Genomic DNA, 15,301 nt, shown 5'->3' with positions numbered 1-15,301 from the left:
ATTATTTTCGAGTATATATAATATTTATACATGTACTATAATTTGAAATAAAATTATTAATTCTACATAAGTAAATTTATAAAATATATGTATATATTTTTTTAAGATGTAATTATTCTTATATAGAGGTATATTTTATTAATACGGGACTTAAAAAATGTAAAACTAATTACAATATAGAGGTTATTCTTATTTATAACTGGCCCAAATTGGGACTTCATTTTTCTATAACAAATTAGAGGTTATTCTTGAATAGAGTATTCTTAAATAGAGGTTCTACTGTATAACTTTTTAAGTGATGAAAAGAGAAAGACAAACTTTCAAAAAAATAATAATAATAAAGAAGAGAGAAAGACAAACTTTTCAAAAATAGTGAGAATGACAAAAAAAAAATTAAGGTTCTTAAAGTTGCAAAAATAAATCAAATGTCAAACTATCCTTTATGAGGATGGTCCCAGAGAGCGTCTAGTGTGTCGAAGAGAATCATTTGTTAAAATCTTCACCTATATTGCCCATTTTTTGGTAGGGTTGGTGGCAAGTGGGATGATTGTACATTGATTTTTATATTTATTTTTTTTGAAACAAAAATAATTTAGTTAGAAGCATTTTATGGACTTTTTTTTTTTTTTATGAAATCTAAACTTCATTGAAATATTATCATTCTGAATACAAAAGGGCTTTTAAATCAGCAGACGCATTATGCTTAAAAATGCTACAACTAGAAAAAAAAAATCGTGAGTGCCTAGCAATAGCATGAGCGACACAATTTGCTGATCGTCTAACAAAACGTAAATGCACAGATTGTAAAGAAGATAATAATAATTGGAAATCCTAAATAAGTAAGCCAAAATTTGAGGAGAAAGTTTGGTTACTTCGGATGGCCTGAAACGAGAGCAAGCTATCAGTTTCCATTTGTACATTATTCTAGTTGTGATTCTTAATCCAACTAAGAGCCTCTTTAAAGCCCAAAGCCTCCACAACTTCAGCAGTATAATGACCACCTTGAAAACATGTTTTAGCTTCTATGAGTTTTGCTGAGCTATCCCTTGCAACCAACGCATAGCCATCGAAATCTTCTTAATGAAAAAGAGCCGCATCAACATTTATTTTGATGTGATTTAAATCTGGTTTTACCACTGCTTAGACCCTTCCTCATTATTTCTATTAACAATGATAAAAGAGTTGATTTGTCCTGAGATTTCTTCCAATGATCAAAAGTAGTTGAAGCAGAAACAATAACACCATTCACAGTAGAGGTCGTTTGTCCCAAACGGTTTGGTTGCGAGCTTTCCACACCGCCCAACAAAGTACAGTAGCACGACAAACCATATCAGCATCACCAATGTGCAAAAGAGCATCGACCCAGGTGCCAAAAGAAGCTGAAATATCAGTGCTTACAGGGGCACTGAAACATTCCAGCAGGCTTTAGCAAAGCTACAATGCAGCAATGCGTGAGTGGTGGATTCCGGATGAACTTTGCAGACAGGGCACTTGACTGAAATCTGGACATGTTTAGTAACAAGATTAAGACATGTAGGGTGACATCCAGTGATTGCACGCCATAAAAAATTAATAACCTTAGGTGGGATTTTCAGGTGCCAAAGTTTTCTCCAAAAACCAGAATTGTTGGAGCCTTGAATTTTGGGGCGTTGCTGCTATAGCAGTAAATAAGCACTACGAACTGTGAAGAGGCCAGTTCGATTCTCAACCCAAGACCAACAGTCAGCAGTATCAGTATCACAAAGGGGCATCCTTAATATTAATTCAGCTTCATGAGCCAAAAACAGATCATGAATAACATCACAATCCCATCTACAAACTCCAACTTAGAAGAGTGAATTGACTGTGTTATTATGCAGAGATGGGTGAATAGAATTAACATGTCTGTTACTCGAATGGGGTAACCAAGGATTGCCAGTAATGTTAGTAGTAGCTCCATCACCAATAATACGAATAGCACCTGAACGAACCAAATCTTGTGCACCCCAAATGCTTCGCTAAACAAAGCTTGGATTATAACCAAGATCCGCTGAAAGAAAATTCGAATTAGGAAAATATTTTGCCTTGAACACTCTTCCCACAAGAGAATTTGGATTACACTACAACCTCCAACCTTGCTCTGCAAGCATAGCAAGATTGAAATCATGCAAATGTCTAAATCCCATACCACCATCCTTCTTAGAGGAAGCTAGCTGATCCCAAGTCATCCAAGTAATACCACGACCTTTACTAGACTTAGTCTTCCACCAGAAATTTGCCATTAGATTTTCAATTTCATTACAAGTCCCAATAGGAAGAAGAAAAACACTCATTGCATATGTAGGCAGCAATTGGAGGACGATTTTAATGAGGATTTCTTTGCCAGCACGAGAAAGAAACTTTCCTTCCCAACTATTGATACAGGAAATGACTTTGTTCTTGATAAAACCAAGAATTGTGTTTTTATTGCGGCCAATAACATTGGGAAGGCCAAGATAAAGACTGCCTGCAGTGGCTTCGACCATATTAAAAGCTGAACAGATATGTGAGCGAGTGGATATGTCTGCATTTTATGGACTTTAATTGGTTCACATAATTAAACATTTAGTCCTTTTCACTTAAATAAATGAAGAAAAAAATATATTAACAAAAAAAATTATATAGTAAGCTGATTGAACTTAAAACAAACACATGCTCATCAACAATATCAGAGATATCAATACAAGTATATTGCCTCAATAAAAAGAAAATAAAATTACACATTGCAGCTATTTTATTATATAAGATAACGATATACATATAAAAAATATACTGAAATTAAAACATTTTGTATATATGCAACTAGGCAATATAGTCGCTCTTCGCGTGGCTATTTAATTTTGTTTTAGTATAATAATTAAAAAAGAATTACTTATGAAAATAATAAATAATAATTTTAAAATTAATTAAATATATAATAATATTAAAATTATACTATCGAATTATTTATTAAACATAAAATTGGATAAATTATATTTTATATATTAAGAAGTTTAAAATTTATATGAATAATGTATATATATGGAATTTTAAAATTTTCTATGAAAAATTATTAATATAAAAAGATATAAAATAGGGTAGTACAAAGAAAAATTAGAGTATTATTATTATTATTTAAGTAAAACTATTTCCTGTAATCAATAATTTATATCTCAATTATTCAAAGTCGTTGTGAATCATTGTATCTCACCTGTTGCTATCACCATATCCCACATTTAGTCGTTACAGTTGTAATTTCCAAAAGTTTACTTGATACATAATAATACAAATAAATAATATAATGAAGTGCTAGTGGAAATGAAAAGATCAAAAGTTAAAACAAAAAAATTAAACACTGCAATATCATATCCATATAAAAGCAAGATTAATAAGAGATGGTGTTAAAACTTTATAAGAAAGAAAAGATTAAAATTAAAAAATTTATAAAGAAAGCACATAAAATTAAGAGATCTAAATAAATGAACGAACAAAAAACTAAGAAATATGTAGAGAACTTACCATACAACACCAAATTCAAATGAAAGAAATATGATAAGAAAAAATAATTAAAAAATTTAAAAGAAATGCAATAAAAAACCTCAAATCTAGATAAATACGATAAATATATGAGATATGTATCTAATCAAATGTTATAAGAATGGAAAGATTAAATGTAACACCCTGTCCAACAAGGACGCCACGTGTGTGTGTTTTTATAAAATTCTTATTTTATATACTATATAATTATACTAAAAGTGTGGGTAATTAAATTTTGATAATTAAAAATAGACATATAAAACTATATGATAAAAGATAAGTGATATTAACTACGGGGTCTCCCTGTTTTCAAAATATTTACAAACTAGTTTAATAATATTTTTTACAACATAAACTTTGTATTTCCAAAATGCATTCAAAATAGAGCATCCTGTTCACTGGGCCGTGCCACTGCGGCTGATATGTACATTGCTGCTACAACCTTGAACTCATGGCTGCTCAACCTTTGCCTTCCCTTTACCTGCACCATAAAGCACCCGTGAGTCACAAGACTCAGCAAGAAAAGTAAATAAAATAATAACTGGTAATAATCATCAATTCAATCTCATATCAACATGCTTACACATTTACACAATATCATAAATACACAATCCTGGTACTTTATAAAGTACCCCTTTACCACTCGCTAACCACGAGCTGAATATGTCACTATCGTTGCCTGATGAAGCAAACGATATGTAAGAAACCTATCTGCGGTTTCAGGAGTAATTACTCATGTTATCCCAAAATTGGCACTCTGACGTGGCCTCACAAGAATGGTGACATGTGACATCTACTTAAAGCACCTGGTCGGATCAACATGCCGAGCAGGATGCCTCGCTGGCATGTCCATAATGGAATACTCAACAAGCCGTGCAGAATGAGCAACACTTAGCGAATTCAACCAAGCACATCGTGAGTCACCAGCTCAATCCCTATAACTCAGGGATCAACTTACGTGGATGTGGCATACACACGATCCCACTATCGGTGTATTCAGCCTCAATCCCACGATCCTAGCATTCAGCAATGATCACACGATCTTTCTATTTATGCGCATTGTAACAAGAGAGAAAACTCTTCCTCCTCAAGTTTCCTGCCCTATAAATAATGAGGAATGTTCACTGGGCAAGGGATCGATCGAAAAACTGTAAACAGAGATATTATACGCCGAAACGCTATAAGCTAAGGCTATCTAAGAATTATATATTCAGAGATATTATTGTAAGAGCTATAAGAAAAGGAATCTTCGTCCTTATTCTTAAGTCAATACAATTAACGAGGATTAGGCTATTACCGAACTGCTCGGGGCTGAACCTCTATAAAATTTCAGTGTCTTCTTATTATTGCTTTATTTACATATTCATATTACGACATATCGTTTATCGCTTATCAAAAAGACTCATTGTCGTTGGCTAAAAGCGAAGTCAACATTTTGGTGCTTTCATTGAGAGAAGAATCACAGATCGCTCTTTTGACACGATAGTGCAAACTTGTAGAGGCTTGTCCGACCCATCAAACTCAGAGACGCTGGATCCGATGTTGTAGGAGCCAGGGAGTTCGAGGATTCCACCCGCTGTTACTGAAATTGCGCTTGGTGTGCAAGAGACCGGAAACAATGGTTCCGCACACAGCCAGGACGTTCTTAACATGACTGTTCCGCCAGGCATCAACGCCCAGACGACCATCGGAGATGCAACCGAATTAGAAAACCTCCGCGCTGTGCTTGGACTCATGCAGGGTCACAACAATACCCTGCATCACGATTAGGAGGAATTACGTGCCGCAATAAACCTCGCGTTTGACGAACATAGGCGTATGTTCGCCGAGTGGAGGGACAAAGAGATGGAGGCATTAAGGGCTTAACATGCAGAGATCAAAGATCATAGTTGGCAAGCCACTGTGCTAATACGAAGAGCCTATCAGATTGTAGGCCAGCAAGCGCAGAGCGTCATCCCCCTTGGAGAAACCGAGGATGACCCAACGGTGAATGCTTCCCAGACAACCAACGGTCAGCCGTCCAATCCCCGGTCACGAGTTCCACTCGTGGGCCAAGAGGTAGGCAGAAAGACCTTGTCTGGGAATTCATCAGGAGGAGTCATGCTCGATGGATCCACGCAAAATAATGGAGCCATTCCACCTGCCAACCAAGCGAACCAATCACAAAGGCAGCTAGGTTCTTCTGTGTTCGAAAGGTTGGGAACAACCCGTGACCTAAGGGACGACCTAAACAGAAGAAGGGGAACAGACGAGCAGAATACTACGACGAACGTGCAGTCCAGAGCCCATACTCAAATCCCCGCTTAGAAAGACGCTGACATAGCACAACCCGACCAGAATGCCAATCAAGTCAGCCCAGTCGTACATGCTCAGCTTGACGAACTGAAGAATATGTTTCATGGCATGGTCGGGCAGCGTAACAATGATCTTGAGTTAGACCGTGCACGCGGAACTCCCTTCTCACCAGAAATCAACCTCCTGCCACTACCTCACAAGTTCAAGATGCCAACGTGGAAGATGTACACTGGAAGAGAAGATCCTCTCTCCCATCTCAAGTATTTCGAGATGCAGATGGATTTACAAGGGGTACGAGGAGACGTATGTTGCAGAATCTTCCCCGCAACTCTGTCAGAGGCCGCATAGCAATTGTATTTCAAGTTGGCTCCATGAAAGTTTAGTTCATGGAAAACCTTCTCTTCGGAATTCCATGCACAATTCTCTTCCTCACGCCAACTCCCATTGCATCTGGGAGATTCAGTCGAAGTAAAACAGCGACCAGGCGAGCCACTCCGGGCACACATCAGCAGGTTCATGACGGAAGCGACCAAGGTGTCATGGGTAACCGAGGATGGAAAGTTATCGGCGATAATGGGGGGCATTGAAGTCCTTGGCGAACTATGGAAGGACATAAAGAAAAACGGACCGGTCGACTCAATGAGTGATTTCCTTGACCGGGCCGAAGGTTTCATCAAGCTCGAAGAAGCCATTCAGCGAGCAGAAGGTGAGCAAAAGCCGAACAAAACGAAGGCTCCTTCTACTTGAACGTCCGCCCAGCTTCCCCAATATTCCAGCAATTCAAGTGACAAGCGTTCAGGCAACAACCACAAGCAAGGGAACAGGAAGAAGGGAAAGTTCACCGAAAAGCCCAGACAGACTCCCCGCGATTGCGCCAAACACACTGCATTCACTATCCTAACTGAGGATATAGAAAGTGTGTACATAGCGACTCAGTCGTTAATTTCGTACAAGAAGCCTGGGCCCATGAAGAAAGATACCAGCAAAAGGGACATGACAAAGCTTTGTCGGTTCCATGGAGACTACGGCCACGACACCAACGAATGCTACAACTTGAAGCGGGAAATAGAACTTCTGATCAAGAAGAACAACCCGCACTTATAGAAGTATGTCAAGGCCAACCAAGGTCAGAATAACCAGGATCTGATGCCTTCGCCAATAGATGGACACTTGCAAGTCATCATTGGAGGCCTGCACATCGCTTGAGACACGGGCAAAGCTTGAGAACGATATGCCCGCACAGCTTAATACGTGCAAGAAGAAGTCATCCTGGCCGTGGAAGAAAGGAAGCCCAAAGTTCCACGAGCAGGAGAGCCAACCATAACATTCAACGACAAAGATGATGTCTAGATAAAATTTCTGCACAACGACCCGCTAGTCCTGGAAGTCCAGATAACAAACAAAATGGTGTCCAGAACCATGATCGATAATGGGGCTTTTTCAAATATTTTTTTAAAGACTGCGTACGAGAAGATGGGGCTCCAACTCAAGGATTTAACTCCATGCCTTCAGCCCGTCTATGGTTTCTCCGATCAAGGAGTTGCACCTCTGGGACAAATCCGCCTACCCCTCACAGTTGGACAAGCTCCAACGAGCATAACTATCATGGCACAATTCCTGATATTCGATGTTCCTGCAGCCTTTAACGTAATGCTAGGCCGACCAGCCTTGTATGACTTAAAAGCTGTCACATCAATATTCCATTCGTGCCTGAAGTTCCCAACCAAAAACGGGGTAGGGTGTCTTAGAGGGAACCAACAATCTGCTCGGGAATGTTACAACCTTGCAGTGGCCAAGGCTAAGAAGGAAGTATCCTCCCGCCAAAGCCCGGACAAGGGAATAAATATTCCCAAGTAGGAAATGTTGGAAATTATTTTACCAGGATCTTTGATCGACTCACAAGTATGTTTATTAACACCCTAAATATGAACTTTCTAAAACGATGAAATAAACACATATAAAGTTTAATAAACCTTACATTGGGTGCAGCGGAATAATATGACTCCTTCCGTTCAGATATCTAGCCCTTGATTCCTTTCTGTAGCAGAGCATTATCAATATCTGAACCTGGATTTCTTTCTCTGAATCTTTGATGCTGAAACTCCTTCTGCTGAATGTCTTTCTTCACGATCTTCCTCACTATGATTGAGGTATCACTTGCTATGTGTGGACACTACTCATACACTAAGGATTTCGAAATTTCAATGAAGAAGAAAGAGAGAGTGGGTTCGGCCAAAGATAGGGAGAGAGAAGGCTCAGGTTTTTCTGATTCAGAAAGTGTCAGAAGAAAAGTCTAATTTTCCTGAAGCCTTCACTATCTATGTATAGCATTCCACTAGGGTTAGGTTTGAATTATTTGGCATTAAAATAATGAAAATATCAGAGGGAAAAACCCTACAAAAGTGGCCGGCCCTACATAGTGGATTTGGGCCTCACTTTTTGCAATTTTGCAGTTTTATCTTTTCTGCATCTGATTTTCTCAAAAACGCCAATTTTCTAATTCAACCATTTAAATGCCAATTCTAACTATTTAATAACTATAAATAATTATTAAATAATATTGTCATTTATCATATTTATTAATTGAACCATACAAAGTATCATAATTAACAAATATGCCCCTAAAACTCTTTCTTTACAATTTCGCCCTTACTTAGTGAAAAATTCACAAATAAACATAGTCCAAGTTGAGAATTATAATTGATTAATCAAAACCAATTACATGAGTCTTACAAGCAATATTATCTCAACTAGTGCGGGGACCATGGGTCTATATAACCGAGCTTCCAATAAGTAGATCAAGAATTTATTTCTAAAATTCACTAACTTATTAATTCTTCGTTGAATCCACGTATAGAACTTAGAATTGCACTCTCAGTATATAGAATGCTCTATATGTTCCACCATATAGACACATCATTAGTTATCCATTGTTATAATCCTAATGTGATCACTGATCCTCTATATGAATGATCTACACTGTAAAGGGATTAAATTACCGTTACACCCTACAATGTATTTATTCCTTAAAACACTTGATCCCGTATAAATGATATTTCAGCTTATGTGAAATGAGTACTCCACCATTTATGTTCGTTTGGTCAAGCTCGAAGGAGATCATCCTTTGCTTACTATTCGCCAGATAGAAGCTATAGATTCCATGTTTATGATAGCGCTCCCACTCAATTGCACTACCGTGTTCCCAAAATGTACATATCACCCTGACCTAAAAGTAGGCTTAACTAACAAATCAAAGAACACGAATAGCCTTTCAAGATTGAGCCTAATCATATCAGGATTAAGATCATTTGATCTAGGATCAACTAGGCGATATTGACTTGAATAGATATTACGGTAAGTTTAATAAATCTGAGTCAAAGTTCAATATCGGTCCCTTCCGATGCATACTCCATGCATCCAACCTGAGCTTTACTTTAACCAATGCTCTGGAAAGAACATAACACTTCTCCAAATGCAAGTAAACTCTATTGTAGATTATCATATCAGTAAAACCCTATGTCTGATAAATCTAGGAAACTTTATTCACATAGTCATGTTTACTTTCCAATGTGTTGACGACACAATAAACAGGATCAAGTATGTGAAAAGGGTTTCAGATGAATTTATACATTATGTACATATAATCATGAAATAAATCATGTGAACCATGCAACATTAAATGTTATTTCTGATCTATATTAATAAGTAAATCTGATTATATTGAAATGAGTTTTATTTAGGGCATAAAACCCAACAAACTCCCACTTGCACTAATATAAAAAAAAGTGCGTTTCAAGTAATCTCAACACCTCGATATACAAATCAAGTGTAGTAGTAGTAAACTCCTCGTAATAGGATCTGAAAGGTTGAATTAAACACAACCTTTTCTCCACTATTACTCTTCCTTAATCACAAAATCATTGATAATGTGAAATTCCTCTCTATATGTCTACTCTCTTGGGATACTGGATTCTATATCTTCGGCAACTACTTTTGGTTAATCAGGAAATTAACACTAGTAGTTTTAGGCAATTTGGAATGGTGCCAAAGATGTATAGAACTTTCCTTAGACTGAATAAGTACCTTTCCTGCAGCTTTGACATTCAGTCCCTTTCTGGTAGACCTAGAGACTTCAGATAGGTTTTTACACTTCTCCAAAATCACTATTCCACCACCAGATTAACCACCATCTTATCAGAAAGATTTACTAGCACAAAGGCAAATTTCGAAATCTGATATGGTGTAGTCTATGAGTTTTAAAGACACCCTTATAGACTAACATATAGTTCCTTTTCTTAATCTTGGGATTTACTTGATTGTCTTCCAATGTTCTTCTCCTGGATTAATCTGATACCTACTCATTACTCCCACTCAACAGCAGGTGTCTGGTCTAAGGCATACAAAAGCATATCTAAGACCTCTCACTGTTGATGTAAGAAATTCTTTCATGGCTTTATCTTTTCTGGAATAGTTGAGACTTTTCCTTAGATAAATAAAATCTATGCCTAAGAAGTTGTGAAGCTTCTATAGACACTACTAGAAATTAGGCTTTTATAGTGACACCATATAGTGACACTCATAAAAATGTGGGTCACTAAAAAATTAAGAGTGGCTTTTAGTGACACACAAGATTCGATTCTAAATGTTCAGTGTTTATTACGCGAAATGTGTGTCACTAAAAATATGGAGTGTCACTAAATACTAAAACCTAAAATATATAATTTTATAAAAATTAAATTAAAAAAAAAAACCAAGGCCTATGGAGACACGCAACGCGTGTCAGCAAACGTGTTTCCCTACGTTTCCTGCGCGTCGCTAAAGCCACGTGATTCTCACGTGGCTTTAGCGACGCGCAGGAAACGTGGGGAAACAAGTTTGCTGACACGCGTTGCGCGTCACTGTACCCCTTTATTTATAAAAAAAATAAAAAAGAAAAATATCATAAATCGATTATCAGCCCTAAAAATTCATCATCTTCATTTCTTCATCCCGCCCAAACTCTCTCCCCTACCAGACGCCCAGACGCCTGAACCCCCTGCAATCCTCCCACACTTCATACCAGCCACCAAATAGCACTCCCCTGCTGCCGGCGACACCCTCCAACATCAAAGAGTCTCTTCCAAAGATCAAAGGAGGTAAGTATGATGATTTTTGATTTTTTTTAGTTTGTTTTTATAAATATTTAGTTTTTATTTTTCTTCTTCATCTCAGGCCGGCGGAGCTCCTCCCTCTCAGGCGACCGGTGCTCCTCCATCTTAGACGCAGCGATCTCCTCCATCTCAGGTAATTTTTTTTTTCAATTTTCATTTTTCGTTTTTTTAATTTTTTTTTCATTTCAGATTATATTAAAATAATGTGGGTTGTGTATAACCTCAAAAAATTGCAAGATAAAAAAATTAGTTAAAATTTAGGTATACTCTAATTTTGTATTTAAAATTTGGATGTAAATATAATTTTTTTTTTTTAATTTCAGATTATTGATGTTGTTTTTTTATTTATGTTTTTGTTTTTTGTTATTTTAGATTATTTTAAAATAGAAAATTTAGTTATACCCTAAATTTTTATTTAAAATTTGAATCTAAATATAATTTTTTTTTTAATTTCAGATTATTTATTGTTGTTTTTTTATCAATATTTTTTTTTTGTTATTTTAGATTTTTTTTAAAATAAAATTTGTTGAGTACAAGCTCAAAAAAATTGAAAGAGTAAAAAATTTATTAAAATTTGGGTATACTCTATTTTGTATCTAGAGCTTTAATCTAAATATGAAAATTAAAATACTTTTTAGCATGATAAAAATCTTTTAAAAAACAAATATTATAAATTATATTTTTAGTTTTAATAGAAGTTTTGACCTTTTTGATAGTCAAAGTTTACATGAAACTTTTTTTTTAATACTATGTTGTCTACTCTCTAAATCATTACTTTATTGGAAAATAATAATTTTCTAGTGGCATTTTCAAATCTCAAACATAAGAAAGAGAATAATAAGCAAAGTAAACTATACTTTTTATTATTATTATTAGCTTGATCATGATGATTGTCATTTCTATTACCTATTTTAATAGTTTATTTTCAATGTTATTATTAGTGTTTTGGATACTAGCAAGGATTGTTACAAAGTTAACGTGATCATTTTAAATTAGAAGAGGTACGTGTGCATATTTATTTTTTTTTATGTTAATTAATATTATACCAATGTTAGAGGAGTTTGAATATCCTAAATATTCATCCATAGTGAAGTAGGTTTTCATAATTGTATGTTGCGGTGATAACGGAAGGTTTCTAACTTGTGTCCCTTAGTGAAGTAGGTTCTGCGAAAATTTGATTGTGTTGCGGTGGTATAAGGATGAAAACTTATTGCACGTTGATTGAATTGTTTGAATTATTTGTTCGCTATAACAGATGGTTAGGTTAATATTATAGGGGTAATGCTGTCCAATTTTTTTAAGAATTTTATCTGTTATTATTGATAAATGTTTGCTTGTTTGATTTGATCGTATTGTTAATGAAATTTTATGTGCTTTATTTTTAATTTTTTTATAATTTCATACGGATGATGTAGGAAGAAAAATATGGATATGTCACTATGCGCTAAGGTGGTGGATATGTCAAACCTACAAGAGCTACAAGATGAAATCTCTTATATCTTGTGTAAGTATGAGCAATTCTTTCCTCCTGCATTCTTTGATATAATGATTCATCTGACAGTTCACTTAGTTAGAGAAGTGAAATGGTGTGGTCCAGTTTACTTTAGATGGATGTATCCGTTTGAGAGATACATGAAGATTCTGAAGGGCTATGTTAGGAATAAAACTCGACCAGAAGGGTGTATTATTGAATGCTATATTGCAGAAGAGGCTTCTGAGTTTTGCTGTGAATACATATCGGGTTTACAGAGCATTGGAGTTCGTGATGTAACCAATGATGGGATTCAAAGTCGTCGAGGTAGTGTTGTATGCACTGTTAGCCGAGATGAACGAGATGAAGCACATCGTCTTGTGTTGCAGAATGTAACTGAAATTGAGCCTTACATTGAGTAAGTTTATATTCATAATCTTTATGATTGCATTATGAATCCTTGCAAAATAAGTTTAATTAATTGATTTAACTTTGAAGGAAACATTTTAATTGGATTAAGGCAAAGTACCCATCTAAAGCTAGGAATCAAAGATGGCTACAGAATGAACATTATCGAACATTTAGTAGTTGGTTAGAGAACAAGGTAAAAATACATGATCTTAAAGTAGTTTTGATGTTTCTTAGTGTTATATGGATTTTAATTAAGTATTTTGTGAATAGGTTGTGAATGAAATGAGCAAAACATCTACTAATGTCACTGATATTGTCAAGTGGATTTCCAGAGGTCCTTCTTTCAGTGTGACAAAGTTTTTAACATATATGGTGAATGGTACTCAGTTTAATACAGCAGAGTATGATAATGATAAAACTACACAAAACAGCGGTGTTAGTCTTGTTGCTAGAACTGTTCAAATATCTACTTCGAAAGATAGAAATCCTGTTCAATGGGTAAATTTAAATTTAGTTTTATGTATGATAAATAAAATTGTGATCTAATACTCAATCTAATTAACTTTATTTTGTTTTTTTTTTTTGGATTATATAGTGAGCATTGGATGTTGATATTATTAGTGCCCGACTCTTATTGGTTATGTTTCATGGATCCTAAAAACTCACACTTGAGTAATCGACCTGATATTAGAGAGACGGTCACATTGGCATTTCAAACTTACTACAGGGTGATAAGGAAAGAAATTCCACCGAAGCTAAAAGTTCGACGCCCAACTGTACGTATTCTTTTTTTTTTAAATTTCAATTATATTTTTATTAAGATTTTTATTAATTTAAAGAAAAATCTTTAGTGTCCACATCAACCGGAAGACACCGAATGTGGATATTATGTAATGAAGATGATGAAAGATTTAATTCAAGCTTCGAACCGGAAACACTTTTTGGCCGAGGTACATAACATATAAACTATATAAATATGTCATATATTATTATTATTATTATTATTATTATTATTATTATTATTATTATTATTATTATTATTATTATTAATGTATATGATGATAACTTTAATTAATATATTATTTATCTTTAAATTTTGTAGTTAAGTGATGCAAATTATACAGAAGAAGAAATTGATGAAGTTAAAGAGCATTGGGCAAGTGAGATGTTATCGGTTATTCAAGCTTACCGACGTTAGTTGTTTTTTGTTTTAATAGACTAATGGGCAAGTGATATGTTATCGGTTATTTAGTTGTTTTTTCTTTTAATAGACCAATAGTTATTATATAATTTTATAGTTATGGATTTATTGGTATAATGAACTAATATGTAATATTTATTAGTTGTGTTAACGTGAATTATTATAATAGTCTAATTTATATAAATTTTACATTTAGTTAATTAAAATTATTATTGTTATATTTAATTGTATTTGTATATAATTAATATAAATTATTATTTATAATATATCAAATTTGAATTAAAATAAATAATTATTATATTTTTTTTAAAAAAATATATAATGTAGTGGCATTTTTGGTGTGTCACTATATCTCTAAAGATATTAATAAAAAAAAAATAGGATATAGTGACACTCCATGTAAGTGGCTGTTGCTTTTCTAGTCTGACAAAACATGACACTGTACCTCTACAGTGACGCGCAGACACTGAGGGCAAAAGCATTCAGTGACACGTTTGGCGCGTCACTAAAAACTGCTTTTCCAGTCAGCCTCATTAGTGACGCGCGTTGAAGTGTGACTATAGACTTTTAGAGTTTCGCAATGTGTGTCACTAAAACCCAATTTTCTAGTAGTGAGATTTGTAATATCCAGTTTATATACATATATTGGTATTTGGTATATTAAGTGTGATACAATTATATTGTTATTATTATTATTATTATTATTGTTGTTGTTGTTGTTGTTGTTGTTTTTGTTGTTGTTGTTGTTGTTGTTGTTGTTGTTGTGCGTGTGTAACTAGAAAAGAAAAATATATATATATATATTAAATAGTGAGATAAATAAATAGTGAAGCATTAGATTAGTTAGTTAGTTTAAAATTTAAAATTTAAATTTAAATCAGCATAATTTTATCTGATTAGTTAGATATTTATTTTTAAATTTAAACCTATTATACGATATGTTATATACGTATATACTCTAGAACCCTAGCAGCCAGATAGTATCGTATTCCTTTATTCTCACCATCTCTCAATTTCTTTTTTTTAATTCTCTCTATTGAACCAAATCAATTGTTTTAATCTTAAGAGTTTCGGGGTTAGCAATCAACCGATCATCGTTCCGTGTCTTCGAAATCTTCAGGTAAAATTCGTACTTGTTTTTATTTTCGTTTTCAGAGAAATAGGCGTTCATAAAACTATCATATCTCTCTCCCCATAGGTCCGTTTTCAGTGATCTAGGTACCGTTTTAAAGATAATTT

At 34.5% G+C, this 15,301-nt stretch overlaps 1 protein-coding gene across 3 annotated transcripts; it reads left to right on the top strand.

Moving 5' to 3' along the window:
* Nucleotides 1-721: 721 nt before the first annotated feature.
* LOC133030954 (uncharacterized) lies at nt 722-14,521 on the top strand. Of its 3 annotated transcripts, XR_009684495.1 has the most exons (7): nt 722-10,964; nt 11,041-11,112; nt 11,921-11,980; nt 12,395-13,359; nt 13,457-13,637; nt 13,713-13,811; nt 13,964-14,521. XR_009684495.1 is itself a non-coding variant. In XM_061104060.1 (6 exons), the coding sequence occupies exons 1-4, from the start codon at nt 12,405-12,407 to the stop codon at nt 13,457-13,459; spliced, it is 801 nt and encodes a 266-aa protein (XP_060960043.1). In that variant the 5' UTR covers nt 11,996-12,404; the 3' UTR covers nt 13,460-13,637; nt 13,713-13,811; nt 13,964-14,520. The 3 variants fall into 3 exon arrangements, 1 of the variants encoding a protein (XP_060960043.1); XR_009684496.1 differs by lacking the exon at nt 12,395-13,359 and having other exon boundaries at nt 737-10,964; nt 13,964-14,514; XM_061104060.1 differs by lacking the exons at nt 722-10,964; nt 11,041-11,112; nt 11,921-11,980 and having other exon boundaries at nt 11,996-12,868; nt 12,949-13,054; nt 13,132-13,359; nt 13,964-14,520.
* The last annotated feature ends 780 nt before the right edge of the window (nt 14,522-15,301 follow it).

Source organism: Cannabis sativa, chromosome 9 (genome assembly GCF_029168945.1).
Source record: "Cannabis sativa cultivar Pink pepper isolate KNU-18-1 chromosome 9, ASM2916894v1, whole genome shotgun sequence".
NCBI classification, from domain to species: Eukaryota; Viridiplantae; Streptophyta; class Magnoliopsida; order Rosales; family Cannabaceae; genus Cannabis; species Cannabis sativa.
Note: the sequence above shows the minus strand (reverse complement) of the source record. Positions and strands in the feature narration are given on the sequence as shown.

Excerpts from the sequence above, each read along its gene's own strand:
- LOC133030954 (XM_061104060.1), top strand. The coding sequence starts at position 12,405 with ATGGATATGTCACTATGCGCTAAGGTGGTGGATATGTCAAACCTACAA. Across the intron at positions 12,869-12,948 it reads GAAATTGAGCCTTACATTGA|GAAACATTTTAATTGGATTA; the intron begins GTAAGTTTATAT and ends TTAACTTTGAAG. Across the intron at positions 13,055-13,131 it reads GTAGTTGGTTAGAGAACAAG|GTTGTGAATGAAATGAGCAA; the intron begins GTAAAAATACAT and ends TTTTGTGAATAG.